Raw genomic sequence first — 16,792 nt, 5'->3', positions numbered from 1 at the left:
ATGCTGTGTGGGCATCCTCTGGACGCTATAAACCAGCTCCTTTCGGCCCCTCCCTTGGCATCTGTTCCTGCCAGCTGTGGAATAATGCCCACTGCCTGCCACTGCCCAAGCCAGAGGTTCCTGCCTGCCCCTGACTCTGCCTTCCAGAAAACAGTAGCCTTCGGTAGCTCTGTGCTGAGGCCCCCAACAACGGGATGGGATGAGAGAGAGGAGGGCACCTGGGGAGAGGACCAGTAGGGAGGGGCTGGCGGCAAGGAGGCCTCTAGGACTCTCCGGTGCCCGGGGCTCTCCCCCACCACCGGCACTGGGGATGCCTCCAGAGTGATTGGCAGCTCTTTGTTTCAGCCCCCCCTCACCCGCCTTCTGCCCCCCCTTCGACTCCCCCCTCCGTCCCTCCGCCCCCCTCTCCTGCTCTCTCCGCCTGCCTAGCCTTTTCCCCTCCCAGCTGCCTGTCTGCCAGGGGTAGTGAGCCGGCCGAGCGGCATGGAGACGCAGGAACTTCGGGGGGCCCTGGCTCTTCTCCTCCTTTGCTCTTTGGCATTTGCCAGTCAGGACCTGCAGGGTAAGCCTGACTATCTTGCTAGACGCCCCCTCTGGGCCTCCTCCTCCTCCTGATGCCTCCCCACCCCCCCCCGGCCCTCACCCCAGTCCAGGTAGCAGGGAAACATGTGAGCCAGGGGATAGGGACCAGTCCTGAAATTGAGCTGTTGGAAGACAAGAGTCCCTGGAAGAGTCCCTGGAAGGGTGGCCTGGTGGAGGGAGTGGACACACGGAGTGGTGGGTGAGTGGGAACTAGCCAGGGTCAGGCCAGAGCCAAAGATTGAGGGGTCTGAGCATCTGTGGACACCCCCAGGGTCTGGCACAGCAGCTTGAAGATGTTGTGGTCTATGGGCTTCAGTCCCCCCAAGGGTCCTGGCTGCTGAAGTTGAGGGTGGGGGTGGGGACAGAGGTCTGGGCTCTCCTGGGAGGTCTGGCATGATGGGCCCTGGGCCCGGGTGTGGGAGAGGTAACTGGGGCAGATGACACAGACACAGATTCTGCACTGGTGGGAGGGGAAACCACAGATTGGCCAAGACACAGGACACAGGAGAGCTGGGTCCCACATTCCCAGAAGAGACAGCCCAGACGGTGCTGGGAGGTCAGAGCCTCAGTGGGTAACTGTTCCCCTCCAGGGGAGCGCACTGAGCCCCCACGAGGGAAGGATGGGTACTTGCTTGGATGTAGGAGCCAAACCCAGTGGTGGAAAGAGCTGCCTTACGTTGCTATTGCTGCGCTGTGGGCACCAGGTGCCACTCAGACCCGAGAACAGCAGCACAGCCTATCTCCCTTGCGCCATCTGGTGGGGGCATCTCAAGATTGTAGGGTGCTCCTGAATTTCCGAGGGAGCCTTTGGGCCTGCAGGTTCCCCCATCACAGGGATTGTAACTGGAGAGGTAGCAAGGCACACACCTCTGTTGGCCAGAAGGGTTGAGCTGAGAACTGGACTGCCACCACCTGGGGCTGTGGATGGGATGATAAAGGATGCCCCACCCCTAAAGGCACAACAGGGAGGGCAGGCCTTAGTATTTAACCCTCTTCTGACCTTGATAACCTCTGCCTGGCCAGTCATTGATCTGCTGACTGTGGGCGAGTCTCGGCAGATGGTGGCTGTGGCTGAGAAGATCCGGACAGCCCTACTTACCGCTGGGGACATCTACCTCCTGTCCACCTTCCGCCTGCCCCCCAAGCAGGGCGGGGTCCTCTTTGGCCTCTACTCTCGCCAAGACAACACTCGATGGCTGGAGGCCTCTGTGGTGGGCAAGATCAACAAAGGTGACTGGTGGGCATCTCCTGGTCCTGCAGCCGTGTCCCTCTGAGCACGCTCCCCTCATCCCCTGCCCAGGTGCCTCCTGTTCTCCTTGGCTTCTGCTAGGAACTGGGGAGGAAGGCATTTGATATGGGGGGGTGGGTCAGGCACCCCCCATGTAATGATGTTGCTATGTGCAGGGATGGGAGGTTATACTTGGGTGATGCCAAGAGGGAGGGTGAAGCCCATCTCTGGCAGTGACCCAGAGAGGTCCTTCAGGTCCCCAAGATAGCATAGTGGGCACCTGGACCCACTGCTGCCCCAGGACAGGATAGAATGAACTGATGCTCTGACGTCTGGTCTCTTAAACCAAGGGGAGAACCATAAACAATGTCTGCAGCATTGAGGGCCTGTAGCTGAATTAGGGGTGGTGACCCTAGAAATATGGAGTCCACAAGAGTGGGTCCACCAGAGTGGGAGACAAGGCCCATACTGACCTCCCCTCCCGGGCAGTGCTGGTGCGGTACCAGCGCGAGGATGGAAAGGTCCACGCAGTGAACCTCCAGCAGGCCAGCCTGGCCGACGGGCGTACACACACAGCCATCCTGCGGCTCCGAGGTCCATCCCGACCCAGCCCCGGCCTGCAGCTCTATGTGGATTGCAGACTGGGAGACCAACATGCTGGCCTTCCTGCCCTGGCCCCCATTCCCCCGGCCGAGGTCAGCGGGCTGGAGATTAGGACCGGGCAGAAGGCTTACTTAAGGATGCAGGTGAGCAGGGAGAATCCTGTGTGGAGAGATAAGTTGGTGCCAGTGGGGGTGGGAGGAGGAGGTGGGAGAGCTCCATCTTCCACTGCTCTAACCCCCCTACCCTCCCAGGGCTTTGTGGAGTCTATGAAACTCATCCTGGGTGGGTCCATGGCCCGAGTAGGAGCCCTGAGCGAATGTCCCTTCCAAGGGGACGACTCCATCCACAATGCAGGTAACACGGAGCCTTCTGTTGACTGCACTGGACTTTGGTGGCTCATAAGCTCTTGACCTCACTCACCCTGAATACTTAGTTCTTTGGTATGAACTTGGGTTTTGATCTCCTGTGAGGAAACTCTCTTAAAGGGTCCCACATCCAATGCTGCCTGCCCATCACCTCTGCCCTCCCCACCACCCAGCTCATCCTGAGCATTCAGCCCAAGTGCACTGACTATGTTTTCTCATCCCTTCCAGTGGCCAGTGCCCTGCACTCCATTCTAGGTGAGTGGACCCTGCGGTGGATGCGGTGAGGGTATGGAGCAGGTCCTGGGCGTTCATAGCTGTCTGAAGTCAAGTCCTCTTCAGTTAGGCTGGGTGGGTAGGGGGCAGGTAGGCAGAATGCCAGTCATGCCCCCTCCCCACCCCTCATCCTGAGCTTCTCCCACCCTGGGTTCTGGCAGGGGAGCAGACCAAAGCGCTGGTTACCCAGCTTACCCTCTTCAATCAGATCCTGGTGGAGCTGCGGGATGACATCCGAGACCAGGTTTGAGTGGGGTTAGGATGGGGTGGTGCTGACTCCAGAGCAGGTGGCAGACACCAGGAGCTGACTCCTGCCTGCTCTTCGCCCACCAGGTGAAGGAAATGTCCCTGATCCGTAACACTATCATGGAGTGTCAGGTGTGCGGTGAGTGGGAAAACAGGGCAGGCTCCAGATGGTGCTCCCCAACTCTGTCACCTTCCAGGGACTTGAATGCTGACTTCTGGGTGGCTCTGCCTGTGCCCCCCCCCCAGGCTTCCACGAGCAGCGTTCCCACTGCAGCCCCAACCCCTGCTTCCGAGGTGTGGACTGCATGGAAGTGTATGAGTACCCAGGCTACCGCTGTGGGCCGTGTCCCCCAGGCCTGCAGGGCAACGGCACCCACTGCAGTGACATCAATGAGGTGGGGAAAGCAGAAGCCACAAGGCCAGGAGAGAAGGGTGGGGGTTTGAGGTGGGCATCTAGAGGGCTAGGTGAACTCGGAGAAGCAATAGCTTAGGGTTAGGAGAGGCTCAGATACAGCAAAGTGCGAGTTGGGAGACAGATGTCAGAAGGCTGGCCTACAGTGTGCTGGGTGGGCAGGGCAATGGCTGCAGCACCCCAGGATGAGGCCTGACTCATGCCTCCTTGTCTGCTCCCCAGTGTGCTCATGCTGACCCCTGCTTCCCGGGCTCCAAGTGCATCAACACCATGCCTGGATTCCACTGTGAAGCTTGTCCCCGAGGATACAAGGGCACCCGGGTGTCTGGCGTGGGCATCGACTATGCCCGGGCCAGCAAACAGGTGAGCATGGGTAACACTTCTTGGCTCTGCCAGGGGCTTTGGAGTTGACCATAAGACCCCTAAGATGGAATGAGGGCTGACGGTGTCAGCTTTGGGTCTGCATTCACAGCTGAGGCCTTAGCAGGTCTCTCAACACAGGTCTGCTTCTATTCCATCTGCCCCTTCAGGTCTGTAGTGACATCGATGAATGCAATGATGGCAACAATGGTGGCTGCGACCCAAACTCCATCTGTACCAACACTGTGGTGAGCTGCATGTCAGGGGTTCTCTTCAACCATCCTGCTGCCCTGCCCCCTCCCCAGCATTCGGCTGAAGGAGGTGTTTACAGGGACTTGGCTTTGGAATTCCAGCATCTGCCTCTTACTAGCTGTGACCTGTGAGAAGTTATTTTCACTTTTTTTTTTTTTTGAGTCTCTACTTCCTTGTTGGGAAAGTATTGTTGCCATGAGAACCTGAAAGAAACCCAGATATACTTGGAATGGCTGGCAGTGACCCTTGTGTCCCCAGCAGTGCTGGTCCTAGATGCCTTGAGGGTATGTGGGGTGTTAGGCTCACTCCAGTCTTCCTAAGATACTGCTTCCCCATTCTTAGGGCTCCTTCAAGTGTGGCCCCTGCCGCCTGGGTTTCCTGGGGAACCAGAGCCATGGCTGCCTCCCAGCAAGGACTTGCCATAGCCCAGCCCACAGCCCCTGCCATGTGCACGCTCACTGTCTCTTTGAACGTAACGGTGCTGTGTCCTGCCAGGTAAGCAGTGCTGGGAGCTTGGTAGGATATGAGACCCTAGGAAGAGGGGTAGGGACTGGGTGGGAAAAGATGGTGGGACCTGGGCCATGCTTAGTGGGGACAACAGTGCCTGCAGCAAAGTGAAATCAAGCTGCCACACACACACAAACACTGCCCCCAACCCCCTTTGTGTTGGCCCAGTGCAACGTGGGCTGGGCAGGGAATGGGAATGTGTGCGGCCCCGACACAGACATAGACGGCTACCCGGACCAGGCCCTGCCCTGCATGGACAACAACAAGCACTGCAAGCAGGTGCTGGGGCAGGCGGGAGGTTGGGGGCAAGTGGTGGGGAGCCACAGACTGGGCCAGGCCAGGACTCATGGATCCTATCCTACCCCACCCACACTTTAGGACAACTGCCTTCTGACACCCAACTCTGGGCAGGAAGATGCTGACAATGATGGTGTGGGGGACCAGTGTGACGATGATGCCGATGGGGATGGGATCAAGAATGTCGAGGTGGCTCCCTGGCCGCACTGCCCTTTCCAGTTCCTCTGCTGTTCTCTGTGTCTCTGTCTCTCACTGGCCCCTGGCAGCTCTCTAGGGAGGCACAGCTTGGTGCCCAGCACAAGGTGGACTACATAGAAGCTGGGATGAAGGGTGGGACCATCCAAGGGGCGCAAAGGGACACGGGTAGTACAAGATGGCCAGTGACTGCAGGGGAGATGTGACACCTTCACCCCCCTCCTGCTCTGCCCAGGACAACTGCCGGCTGTTCCCCAACAAGGACCAGCAGAACTCTGACACAGACTCATTTGGTGATGCCTGTGACAACTGTCCCAACGTTCCCAACAATGACCAGAAGGACACAGATGGCAATGGAGAAGGAGACGCTTGTGACAACGATGTGGACGGGGATGGTGCAGGCCTGGGGCTGGGGGTGGCTGGGAAACTTGTAATGCCTTGATGGGGAAAGTGAGGCAGGGAGGCTAGGTGGTCCCTGGAAATAGGGGAGGGATACCTGTGGGCACTGCTTGCAGCAAATGTCTGTGAGAACATGGGGTAGCAGGGTCACAGATTTCCTAACCAGTTGTCCTGTGGGTGGAGAAGCTTCGGGCTCTGGTCAGCTGATGGGACAAAGTGCCACCCCCTTTCTAGGCATCCCCAATGGACTGGACAATTGCCCCAAAGTGCCCAACCCACTACAAACGGATAGGGATGAGGATGGAGTGGGAGATGCTTGCGACAGCTGCCCTGAGATGAGCAATCCCACCCAGGTACAGGGGCTGGCGAGGGCAGGGATGGGTGGGTGGGTGAAGCCCCAGCCCTCTGATGGGAAGTGGGTCACACAAGAGGAGTTGGTAAACAGGGCCCCCTCTCTCAGACAGATGTCGACAGTGACCTGGTGGGCGACGTCTGCGACACCAATGAGGACAGGTGGGGTCCTGGCTGAGAAGGAAAGGCATTTTACTCTCCTCTAGCTCAATCCTCTAGGACATGGCCTTCATTCTTTGCGACCTAGAGAAGGTCATCCTTTCCCATCATCTGACTTCCATTCCCCCCTTACCTCATCTGGCTGGCAGCGAGGAGGAGGAGGAGGCACTCCACAGACTGTGCCCCCCCCCGCTCCCGCCCCAGGCAGAAGCAAGGGTCAGGATAGGGTGGGAATCTTTGTTGTTTGTTGGCTTGATATGCGGCTGTTGTTCCGAGCAGCGACGGTGATGGGCACCAGGACACCAAGGACAACTGTCCACAGCTGCCAAACAGCTCTCAGCTGGACTCAGACAACGACGGCCTTGGGGATGAGTGTGATGGGGATGATGACAATGACGGCATCCCAGACTACGTGCCTCCAGGTCCCGACAACTGCCGCCTGGTGGCCAACCCCAATCAGAAAGACTCAGATGGTGAGGAGGGCCGGCTCCGGGCAGGGGCAATGTGCAACCAGGGAGGAGAGTTGTGGCTGGTGGCACTGCCAGGGCCTTCCTGAGCACCCAGCCTTCACCCCGGCCAGGCAACGGCGTAGGCGACGTGTGTGAGGACGACTTTGACAATGATGCAGTGGCTGACCCCCTTGATGTGTGTCCCGAGAGTGCAGAGGTGACCCTCACAGATTTCCGCGCCTATCAGACCGTTGTCCTGGATCCTGAGGGTGATGCTCAGATTGACCCAAACTGGGTGGTGCTCAACCAGGTACCCGGGGATGTAGGTGGGGAGAGTGCTGGTGGTGGCCTAGACCTCAGAGCGGGGCCTACGTGAGGCCCCTGCACCTGGATCAGAGCCGTTTTTTCTTTTTATTTTTTCTTTACTGAACCACCCCCAGGGCATGGAAATTGTTCAGACCATGAACAGCGACCCTGGCCTGGCAGTTGGTATGTGAGGGACGCTCAGTCCAGTCATTCCTATGAAGTAATCCTACAGGGGCACAGGGAGCAAAGGCCAAGAGGAGGAAGTGGGCAGGCTAGCTCATATGTCCTCAGCCAGCAGGCATCCTCTGACCTTGAACCCTCACAACACCCCCATCCCAGGCTACACAGCCTTCAACGGTGTGGACTTTGAAGGTACCTTCCATGTGAACACAGTGACCGACGATGACTACGCAGGCTTTCTCTTCAGTTACCAGGACAGCGGCCGCTTCTACGTGGTCATGTGGAAGCAGACGGAGCAGACCTACTGGCAGGCCACCCCCTTCCGGGCCGTTGCGCAGCCAGGCCTGCAGCTCAAGGTCCCCCAGCTGCCTAGCTTATCCACCCTAGGCCCTATCCCCCAGCTCTCCCCCTTCACTCCACAGCCTGGCCTGGCCACAGGAGAGCCCTCAGGGTCCCCCCTGGCCCTCGTTTCCTTGTCCCACTGCCCCTTGCTAACCTTAGCTCCCTCACCTGAGTGTCTACCTGGGCCGGCTGATTCACAGCTGGTTGACTCATTATCTTTACCTTGCTCCCTCTCCACCAACCGCCAGGCAGTGACATCAGCCTCGGGTCCGGGAGAACACCTCCGGAATGCCTTGTGGCACACAGGCCACACCCCTGACCAGGTCCGACTGCTGTGGACAGACCCACGGAATGTGGGCTGGCGTGACAAGACTTCCTATCGCTGGCAGCTCCTGCACCGGCCTCAAGTGGGCTACATCCGGTGAGGCAGCTCCTGGAGGACACACCGCTGCCCACTCCCCAGGGGCTGTGGGCAGGAACTGATGATTTCTCTCTCCCTTCTCCCTACCCACGCCAGGGCCTGCAGGGCCAGGCTGGGCCAGCCACTTGTCCTCTGCACTTTGTCCTGCTCTGTTCTTTCCCCTGTGGTCCCAAGAAGATGTTGTGCTTAGATGCATCATACAGGCCCTGTGGGAGCCTCCAGAAGCCAGGCCCTTCTCTGGAGGGGTTGCATCCCATGTCCTCCCTTCCCCAAGTTGGGCTAGCCTGGAGCCCATCCCATCCAGGAAGAGTCCAGACCGGGCCTGCACGGGCTTCTCTCTCAGTCCACATCTTAGCGTTTCCCTGTGAGGGTCCCAAGTGAGCATTAGGTGGGAAGGCAGCAGGAACACGGTTCTTAAGAGAAAAAAACTCTCTAGGACCCCCCCAGGGTTGGTTCCCCTTTAAGGTGCCTAGGGCTGTGGTGGTGCCAGGGCAAGGATAAAGGGGGGGGGGAATGTACTAGAGCCTGGGAAGTGGGTGACTTCACCCCCCAACCCATTGTACTTGTCGTCATGGCAACCCAATCCTCGCCTGGAATGCGGCTGGTGCTTTGAGATGCAAAAGGGGCCTGACAAAGAACTAGGGGCCCCAAGCCTGAGAAAAGTAGCCCAGCCTATCCTTCCCTCCGCTCCTGGCTCTCCCAGGCTGGGGGAGGGGGAGGAATAGAGCCCCTGGGCACAGTGGCACCCATGCACTCCCCAATCCTGGACAGGGTGAAGCTCTATGAGGGTCCCCAGCTAGTGGCGGATTCGGGGGTGATCATTGACACCTCCATGCGAGGGGGGCGCCTCGGTGTATTCTGCTTCTCCCAAGAGAACATCATCTGGTCCAACCTCCAGTACCGCTGCAACGGTGAGGCTCCGGGCCATGTACCCGACCCCTCCTGCCCCCCTGGAGAACACATCCTCTGACCTCACTCGTCTCCCTCCTTCAGACACTGTGCCCGAGGACTTTGAGCCATTCCGGAGGCAGCTACTCCAGGGAAGGGCCTGAGGAGCTGTCACAGGATTCAGAATCCAGCCTTCTAGGGACCCCTTGGGCTTGGGGGTCTGTCCTGGAGACCCTGGAGGCTGGGGGGGGGGGGGTGTCTAGGCTACAGTCCGCCCCTCGGGCAACCACAGACCCCTCCTCTGGCACCCACTCGCCAGGAGTTCAGCCACTGAGTTGGGGAGGATGGCACTGACCCACCCCACTTGTCAAGAGATGGGAGATTTCCAAGGGGTAATACTCAGGCACTAACCCCCAGGAAAAAGAACACCCCATTGCCATAAAGTTCCCCTTGTTTTCTAACTAAGTGCAATTGCTTATTTTTAGGGATTTGTTGTTTGGGTTTTTTTTTTTTTTGCCAGGGCAGGGTGGGAGACAGCAAGGAAACGGGAGTGTGTTAGAGAGGCTGGAGGATGAGAGCCTTGGGAGAGTTGGACTGAGTTTCAGGCAAGGGTGGAGAAGACACCGGACAGGGCTGAGTGAAGAATGGGGTGCCGGCTGGGGGGGTCCCCAAAGTTCTCCCAGCCCCACTTACTCACGGTGGCAGCGGCGACACTCCGTCTTAGATCAGCCAGGGAACCAGGAAGACGGGGGTGAGGGAGACCACGGGGAGGCTGCCTGGCTCGGGTGAGGGGGAGACCGGGGGGCCGAGGGGGCCGGAGGCCGGGACGAGTGCAATATTGGCAGGGTAAAGAACAACACTGCACCGCGTCCCGTCCCTCCCGCCCGCCCGGGGCCCGGGATCCCGCTCTCCCACAGCCTACAGCTGGCCGAGCGAGCCACAGGGCCAGGGGCGCGCTGCGGAGAGTTGGGCTCACCTTTAAGACTAGAGACTTGGCGCCCCGAGGGGCGCGAGGGGATGGAAATGGGGAGGGGGAGGGGGAAGGGAGAAGGGGAAACCGCGTTGCCCCGGAAGGCCGCTTTCCGACGCCAGGGTGTTGCGCGCGCTTGCTCTTTAAATACTCAGACCGCGCGGCGAAGCCGCCGCCATGGTGACGCGTCTCCCAGCAACCGGGTCGAATGGCTGTTGCCTGGGAACGCCAGGAGTTGAGCTTTGGGGCCGCCCACCTAGATACTTTCTCGGACAGCGGGTAGGGAGGCTCCCCCGCCTCTCCAGCCCGGGCGCCCCCACCCTGCCCCTGGCTCGGCTCCACCGCCGCACAAAGGCGCGAATTGAAGGCCACGCGGCGCAGGACGCGAGCGGAGAACTGGGAGTGAGAGGTCCCGTCGCCTCTCCCTCCAATCCTGCACCTCCCCCGAAGAGTTTTTAAAGTGTGGTCTTCCAGCCTGTATCCGTGGGAGCCAAGAATCATTTTTTTCCTAACGCGATCCGAGTTGCTTCTGTTGCCCCAGACCGCAGCCCGGTACCGCTACACCCGGCTGCGTGCTTCAACGGCGTGTGCCGCGGCGGTTCCAAATTACCTCCCCGCTCTCAAGAACTTCTGCCCTTCACCGCACTTTCTGGGCTTGTCAGTCACGCTCCCTCACACAGCTTCCCATTGCCCACCACGTGCCACCTGCCCTCATGCTACCTACTTCCCCCAGAGACCATTCCAGTCGCTTCCGTCGCCCCACCTACTCTCTACCTTCTAAATAGAAACTACCCCTACAATACCTGTCCTGTTTCTCCTCCCACATTCCGAAGTCCTCTCCCCACACACCTAGACGCCCCTTCCACATACCTGAGGACCCCACCCAGCCAGTTTCATTTCCTCCAGTCGCCTCAGTCTCCCTGTCCCCAAAGCTCCCCGCAACCAGCAAACAACTGGGCGTCCCTACCCCCTCTATCCAAGGCATGGCTTCCTTTCGCAGGAGTCCACCGCTCCCGTCCCCCAGCATCTTTCCACACCCCACCCGGCGGCACTTATAGACCCCTGCCCTCTACTCCACTCCGGGGTCTCGGGCCACCCCACCAGGCAGCCGCTGACCGCTAGAGGGCAGGAGCGCCTGGGCCTCGGCTCCAAGCGCAGTCTTGGCAAAGGAGGTCCTTAAGGGTTCGGTGGAGCCCGAGTTTCACGTCTTTAAGTGGAAACTTACCCACCCCCCCACACACCCCACCCCAGTATGCCAGGAGGGAACCCAGGCCACTGGAAAGTCTGGCCAGGGCGGGCCAATGTGGTTTTTCGGCTAGAGCTGCATGTGGAACGGGACAGGGAGCGGTTAGAAGGGTGGGGCTATTCCGGGAAGTGCTGGGGGGAGGGAGTCCTAAACTACCACTTCGTGCACTCATTATCACCCGTCTGGTTTCTTCCCGCCCCCCCCCCCCCACCGCGCACCAGGGGGCTGCGAAGGACACCAGGAAACTCTGGGAAAAGAAGAATGTGGGTGGGTGGAGTGGGTGGGTGGAGTGGGCTTCCCACCCCCCAGCAACCCACATCCCCTATGCTCTCCTCTCCCCTTGGCCTCAGTCCTCAGGTTAAAACTAGAGGCAGCCCCCCCACCCCCTGGATCCAGGGAGTGGCTGACGAAAGGGGGAGGCCCGCCACTGGAAAACAAACTCGGAGGGTTGAGTGATTGCAGCCCAGGTACTTACCCAGGAATGATTGGGGAGGAGGAGGAAAAGGGAGGAGGTGAGGAAGGGAGCAAGGGGGCGGGGTTTCATCACCTGTCACCTGCTCCGGCTGTGCCTAGGGCGGGAGGAGGGGGGGACCGGTATAAAGCAGCAGGCGCCAGTGCAGCTCCACCTCACCCGCAGTGCCCGCTGGAGTGCGCCCTGTCCCCTCCCCACCCATTTCACCACCGCCATGCCACCAGGCATGGATGTCCGGTCTTCTTTCTTCTTCTTGCTGCTGCTCCCAGGGCTTTCAGGTGAGGGGCACACGGTGGGAAGGGGCCAACCTGTGCTGGTGGTCTCCCTGGTCTGGGCCTGGCTGTGGGTTTTGCCCAAAGTAGCTGCACCAGGGACAGAAATTGTGGATGGGGGGGTGACTTCGTCAGTCAGGAAGGAGAGTGGCTTAGTGTGGGCTGGGTAGAAGCACCCCCTCCCCTGACCCAGGGTGCGAGGGGCAGGTGTGTGTCCTTAGGAGAAGGGGTGGGGGGAGCCAGGCCTGGGAGAGCTGGCTGGCCAGTAGGGGGTGGGGAGATGCTGGCTGCAGCCTGCTCCCAGCCCACCTGTATGTACTGCCTCTTTGGGGTATGGAGGTTTTAGTCTCCGCTTACCCAGGGTTGGCCTGCAAGCCAACAGTTCCTCCAGCTTCTGGCCCCAGCTAGAGCAGAGACTCCGGCTCCCCCAACCTGGGTGTCACCCGGCTCCATTGAGAGAAGTGCCAGGAGCGTGACTAGCAGCTTACCCCCCCGACCTCAGCCCTGGTTCAGGCTCTGTTGCCATTCTAGTTCAGCAGAGCTCCTCCACATCTTTCACCATCTCTACGTCGGGCTCGGCCACCACCACCATCCACAACAGAACCTCAGTCCCTGCCACCAGCTTACCCACCAGCCCTGTGTCAGGCTCAGCCACCACTACCGTCCACAGTGGCACTCCAACCCTGGCCACCAGCTCAGCCACCAGCTCTGTGTCGGGCTCGGCCACCACCACCATCCACAGCAGAACCTCAGTCTCCACCACCAGCTTATCCACCAGCTCTGCGTCAGCCACCACCAACATCCACAGTGGCACTCCAACCCTGGCAACCACCCCAACCACAAGGGCTGAATCAGGCTCTGCCACCACCTCCGTCCACAGTGGCACCTCGTCCCCAGCCACCAACTCTGGATTAGGCTCTGCCATCACCTCTCTCCCTGAAGGCACCTCGACTCCAGTCAGCTCAGCCACTAGCCCTGTCCACAGTGGCACCTTGGCCACCAACTCTGTCTACAACGGCACCTCAGCCCCAGCCACCAGCCCTGAATCAGGCTCAGCTACCACCCCCAATCACAGCAGCATCTCGGCCCTGGCTACCAGCCCCGTGTCGGGCTCGGCCACCGCATCTGCCCACAGCGGCACCTCGGCCCCAGCTACCAGACCCTCATCGGGCTTGGCCACCACATCTTTCCACAGTGGAACCTCGGCTCCGGCCACCAGCCCCGTGTCGGGCTCGGCCACCACATCTTTCCACAGCAGCACCTTGGCCCTGGCTACCAGCCCCTTGTCGGACTCGGCCACCACATCTTTCCACAGTGGCACCTTGGCCCCGGCTACCAGCCCCATGTCGGGCTCAGCTACCACATCTACCCACAGCGGCTCCTCAGCCCCGGCCACCAGCCCCGTGTCAGGCTTGGCCACCACCCCTGCCCACAGTGGCACCTCAGCCCCAGCCACCAGCCCCGTGTCAGGCTCGGCCACCACCCCTGCCCACAGTGGCACCTCGGTCCCGGCCACCAGCCCTGTGTCGGGCTCGGCCACCACACCTGCCCACAGCAGCACCTTGGGCTCAGCTACCACATCTACCCACAGCAGCACCTTGGCCCCGGCCACCAGCCCCGTGTCGGGCTCGGCCACCACCCCTGCCCACAGCGGCACCTCGGCCCCGGCCACCAGCCCCGTGTCGGGCTCGGCCACCACCCCTGCCCACAGTGGCACCTCAGCCCCAGCCACCAGCCCCGTGTCGGGCTCGGCCACCACCCCTGCCCACAGCAGCACCTCGGCCCCGGCCACCAGTCCCATGTTGGGCTCAGACACCACCCCCATTCATAGCAGCACCTTGGCCACAGCCACTACTGTGACAGTTGGCACAACAAGCACTCCCAGCCAGCACCCTGATGCCCCCACCAGCCTTCCCAGCCACAGCACAGAGCCTCCCCTCACAGCATCCAATCACAGCACCGCCCCACCAATGTATGACAGCCTTGCTTTCTTCTTCCTGTCTTTTTACATTTCCAATCTCCAGTTCAATTCTTCCTTGCAAGATCCCAACAGCAACTATTATCAAGAACTGCAGCACAACGTCTCCACACTGGTGGGTATCTACCTCTGAAGCAGCCCACCTTGGTACCACACTTGGTGGGGGCTTGGCTTTAGCAAGCCTGACTCCTTGCTCTCTCACCCCAGATCCTGGATATTTATACCCAGAAGGAATTCGTGGGCCTCTCTGGTATTAGGTTCAGGTATGGTTGTGTGGGGCAGGGGGTAGGTGCAGAGATGTGGCTGTGAGTCTGGGGCGGGACTGTGTACTCCTGGCAGGGTGGGGTGTGGTTGGGGAGGGGATGCTGAGCCCGAGCTGCGACCCAGGTCTGAGTGGTCTATCTCCCTATGGCCAGCCCAGGCTCTGTGGTGGTGGATGCAATTCTGGCCTTCCGAGGGAACAGCACCAATGAGGTCACAGTGCACTCGCAGTTTCTACGTAACTTAGACAAAGCAGCCAGATACAACCTAGACATCTCACGAATCACAGGTAACGCTGCTTCCCCGGCTAGAGTCCTGCCCCATGCCAGGAACCTCTCTCCTGCCAATGCCATGGTCCCTGGGTTCCTCCTTGGTGCTAGCAGGGGACAAGGTGGGGGATTGGAGTGGGGCACCTCCTTTGAGAGACTTCTGACCAATGACTTTTCCTTGTAGTGGACAATTCACTGTCTCCTTCAGCCCAGTCTGGGGTGCCAGGCTGGGGCATCGCCCTGCTTGTGCTGGTCTGTGTTCTGGTTGCGCTGGCCATCATCTATTGCTTGACCCTGGTGAGTGTTCAGGCTCTGGCTTTGACTAGCATCCCCTGGTGGAAGAACCACTCCCCCTCAATATCCCCACTCCTCTTCCCCCACTTGCTGGGCCACCATAACCCCCTCTGTCTGCCCAGGCTGTGTGTCAGTGCCGACGCAAGAACTGTGGGCAGTTGGACCTCTTCTCAACTCGGGACACCTACCATCCCATGAGCGAGTACCCCACCTACCAGACCCACGGCCGCTATGTGCCCCCTGGCAGTACCAAGCGCAGCCCTTATGAGGAGGTGAGGTTTGGGAATTCCTAAAGGGAACTGGGGAAAACCCAAAGCACCTGGGAGAGGTGGGACGTGGTGGCAGCCGAGGCCCTGTCAAGGTTAGTGGGCGAAGATGTGAAGAGTTGTGGGGAGGAGGCTTCCCAGCAATCCTGGTTGGCTGAACTGGCACCAGGGTAGTGTTGGCAAGGATGCCCAGAGGTGAAATGGGTTCTGCAGCGAAACCCTTCCTGCTGGAGTTAGCACCTGTGCCTCACTCCTGACCTGACCAGGAGCAGATTGCGCAAGCACAGGGGTCTGGGGCCAGGCCAGGTGACCCGGCCTGCTCAGGGGAGCAGGACCCCTCCTCCTTCCTCTCCCGCCCTTCTCTGCAGGACCTGGTAAATAATTACTGCAGCCTCCTGGGACTGGAAAGCCACTTGGTGTGGGGGAGGGAACAGGAGTTTCCTTTTCTTGTCTGAATTTTCCTCTTCCTGGGGACCTGTCTCTCCCAGTTTTGTCCATGTGTGTGCACATACTCACACATTCACTTGCTACCCCATTGGGTTAGGGGCACAGGGGGTGGAGGGGGTGGGCAAGGGGGCTGATTAGAGCCCAGGAGAGCGGGAGTAAGGGGGAGAGGGCGGGAGGGGGAGAGGTGGAGCAGCCTGTGTTTACAGTCACTTGGCTGGCTGTGGGGCCACCAGGTGCTGTCTCTGCATTAACCCTTGGAGAGCTGGCCAGGCCCCTGACCTGGGATGCCAGCTGGGGGCCCCAGGAGCTCCTTTCCACTTCTCACTCTTATTCCCTTCTCCTTCCTCCCACCCACCCAGATTTCTGCAGGTAATGGCGGTGGCAGCCTTGCTTACACCAATCCAGCCGTGGCAGCCACCTCTGCCAACTTGTAGGGACAAGTCGCCCGCTGAGGGCCAGCCGGTGCCAAAGTTCCTCATTCACTGCTGGAGCCCCTTTCCTTTGTCCTGGGCTGGCAGCCCATGAAGGTAGCCTGGTACCACCTGTCCCTGCCCTTCTGGATAGGCCTGGGGGCAGGGATGGGGTGACGTACAGGTGGACCAGCCTGGCCTGGGAAAGGCCCCCATACCAATGGGAAAGAACGTGGTTGAATAAAACGGGCCTCCTGCTGTGCCGACCTCTGATCCCTCACCTGTGACTGCGGAGGAGTTGCCGGGAGGGAGTCTTGGGGGCAGCACCAGGAGGTGCTGGCTTTGTGGGACAAGTGGAGGTGGAGCAGTGGTGACGTAGGGGCCGGAGTGGCGCCCCAGAACCCTTCCCCCATACCTGAAGGTGCTATTAGAACCAGGAAACAAAACCGATGCGCGCCGGTGGGCCAGTGAGACGGCCAGCCAGACGACGGCTCTGCCTTGGCCCCTCCTCAGACCATTCTGGGTGCAGCCTGCCAGTCGCACCTTCCTTTCTCCCCTGGCACTGTGCCCACCCCCCCACCCCCAGCAGCTCTATTCTTAGCTGCCCGGGTGTGAAGTAAACCCTCGGGTAAAGATAACCACGGCAGAGTCAACATGCAGCGATAAGCGGGGGCTGGGTCAGATCCGGGCCCTGGCGCCAAGGCCCCACCCGCCCCCTTCCCCGCCTCACCATTCTCTCCCTCCCGCTGCCTCTGGGGTGAGCTCCCCGCACCCCGGGAATGGGGAAATGGTTCTGGTTCCCTGGCTCCTTTGGGTCCACAGTGCCTGTGCTCTCAACCACACTGTTCCAGGGCCCGGCGCCTCCAGGACGCCCCGTCTAGGGCGAGACGCCCCCAGGCGGGGCGCTGCGCCCTCTGGCGGCCGCGACCGTCTCTCGGACATGCCTTGGGGTTGGAACCCACGTGGTTGGTAGGGCCTGCAGCATTAGGAGCCCCTAGCTTGGGGACCGTCCTCTTTCAGGTGCCATATTCCTTGGGATACTCCTGCACTCCCTGACAGCTGGGTGCTACGGGACTCTGCCACCCTCCACAC

The 16,792-nt window shown here is 60.3% G+C and overlaps 2 protein-coding genes across 4 annotated transcripts; both read left to right on the top strand.

Annotated features, from left to right (window-relative positions):
- Positions 1-414: 414 nt before the first annotated feature.
- On the top strand, positions 415-9,188 carry THBS3 (thrombospondin 3). Of its 3 annotated transcripts, XM_040998351.1 has the most exons (23): positions 415-562; positions 1,606-1,812; positions 2,300-2,556; positions 2,665-2,767; positions 3,007-3,033; positions 3,213-3,295; positions 3,385-3,436; positions 3,544-3,692; positions 3,932-4,072; positions 4,240-4,317; positions 4,664-4,816; positions 4,997-5,107; positions 5,207-5,314; positions 5,556-5,715; positions 5,954-6,072; positions 6,180-6,232; positions 6,509-6,702; positions 6,810-6,988; positions 7,119-7,167; positions 7,324-7,520; positions 7,755-7,927; positions 8,699-8,838; positions 8,921-9,188. In XM_040998351.1, exons 1-23 carry the CDS (start codon positions 484-486, stop codon positions 8,977-8,979), a joined length of 2,871 nt encoding a protein of 956 aa, XP_040854285.1. In that variant the 5' UTR covers positions 415-483; the 3' UTR covers positions 8,980-9,188. The 3 variants fall into 3 exon arrangements, with proteins under 3 accessions (XP_040854285.1, XP_040854287.1, XP_040854288.1); XM_040998353.1 differs by lacking the exon at positions 3,007-3,033 and having other exon boundaries at positions 438-562; XM_040998354.1 differs by lacking the exons at positions 2,300-2,556; positions 2,665-2,767 and having other exon boundaries at positions 449-562.
- A 2,529-nt stretch (positions 9,189-11,717) lies between these two features.
- On the top strand, positions 11,718-15,961 carry MUC1 (mucin 1, cell surface associated). Its single transcript, XM_040999370.1, has 7 exons — positions 11,718-11,781; positions 12,307-13,868; positions 13,961-14,016; positions 14,170-14,303; positions 14,468-14,580; positions 14,700-14,849; positions 15,650-15,961. Exons 1-7 carry the CDS (start codon positions 11,718-11,720, stop codon positions 15,722-15,724), a joined length of 2,154 nt encoding a protein of 717 aa, XP_040855304.1. The 3' UTR covers positions 15,725-15,961.
- Positions 15,962-16,792: the final 831 nt, after the last annotated feature.

Source organism: Ochotona curzoniae, unplaced genomic scaffold (assembly GCF_017591425.1).
Source record: "Ochotona curzoniae isolate NIBS_2020 unplaced genomic scaffold, NIBS_Ocur_1.0 scaffold_1037, whole genome shotgun sequence".
Taxonomy (NCBI): domain Eukaryota; kingdom Metazoa; phylum Chordata; class Mammalia; order Lagomorpha; family Ochotonidae; genus Ochotona; species Ochotona curzoniae.
Note: the sequence above shows the minus strand (reverse complement) of the source record. Positions and strands in the feature narration are given on the sequence as shown.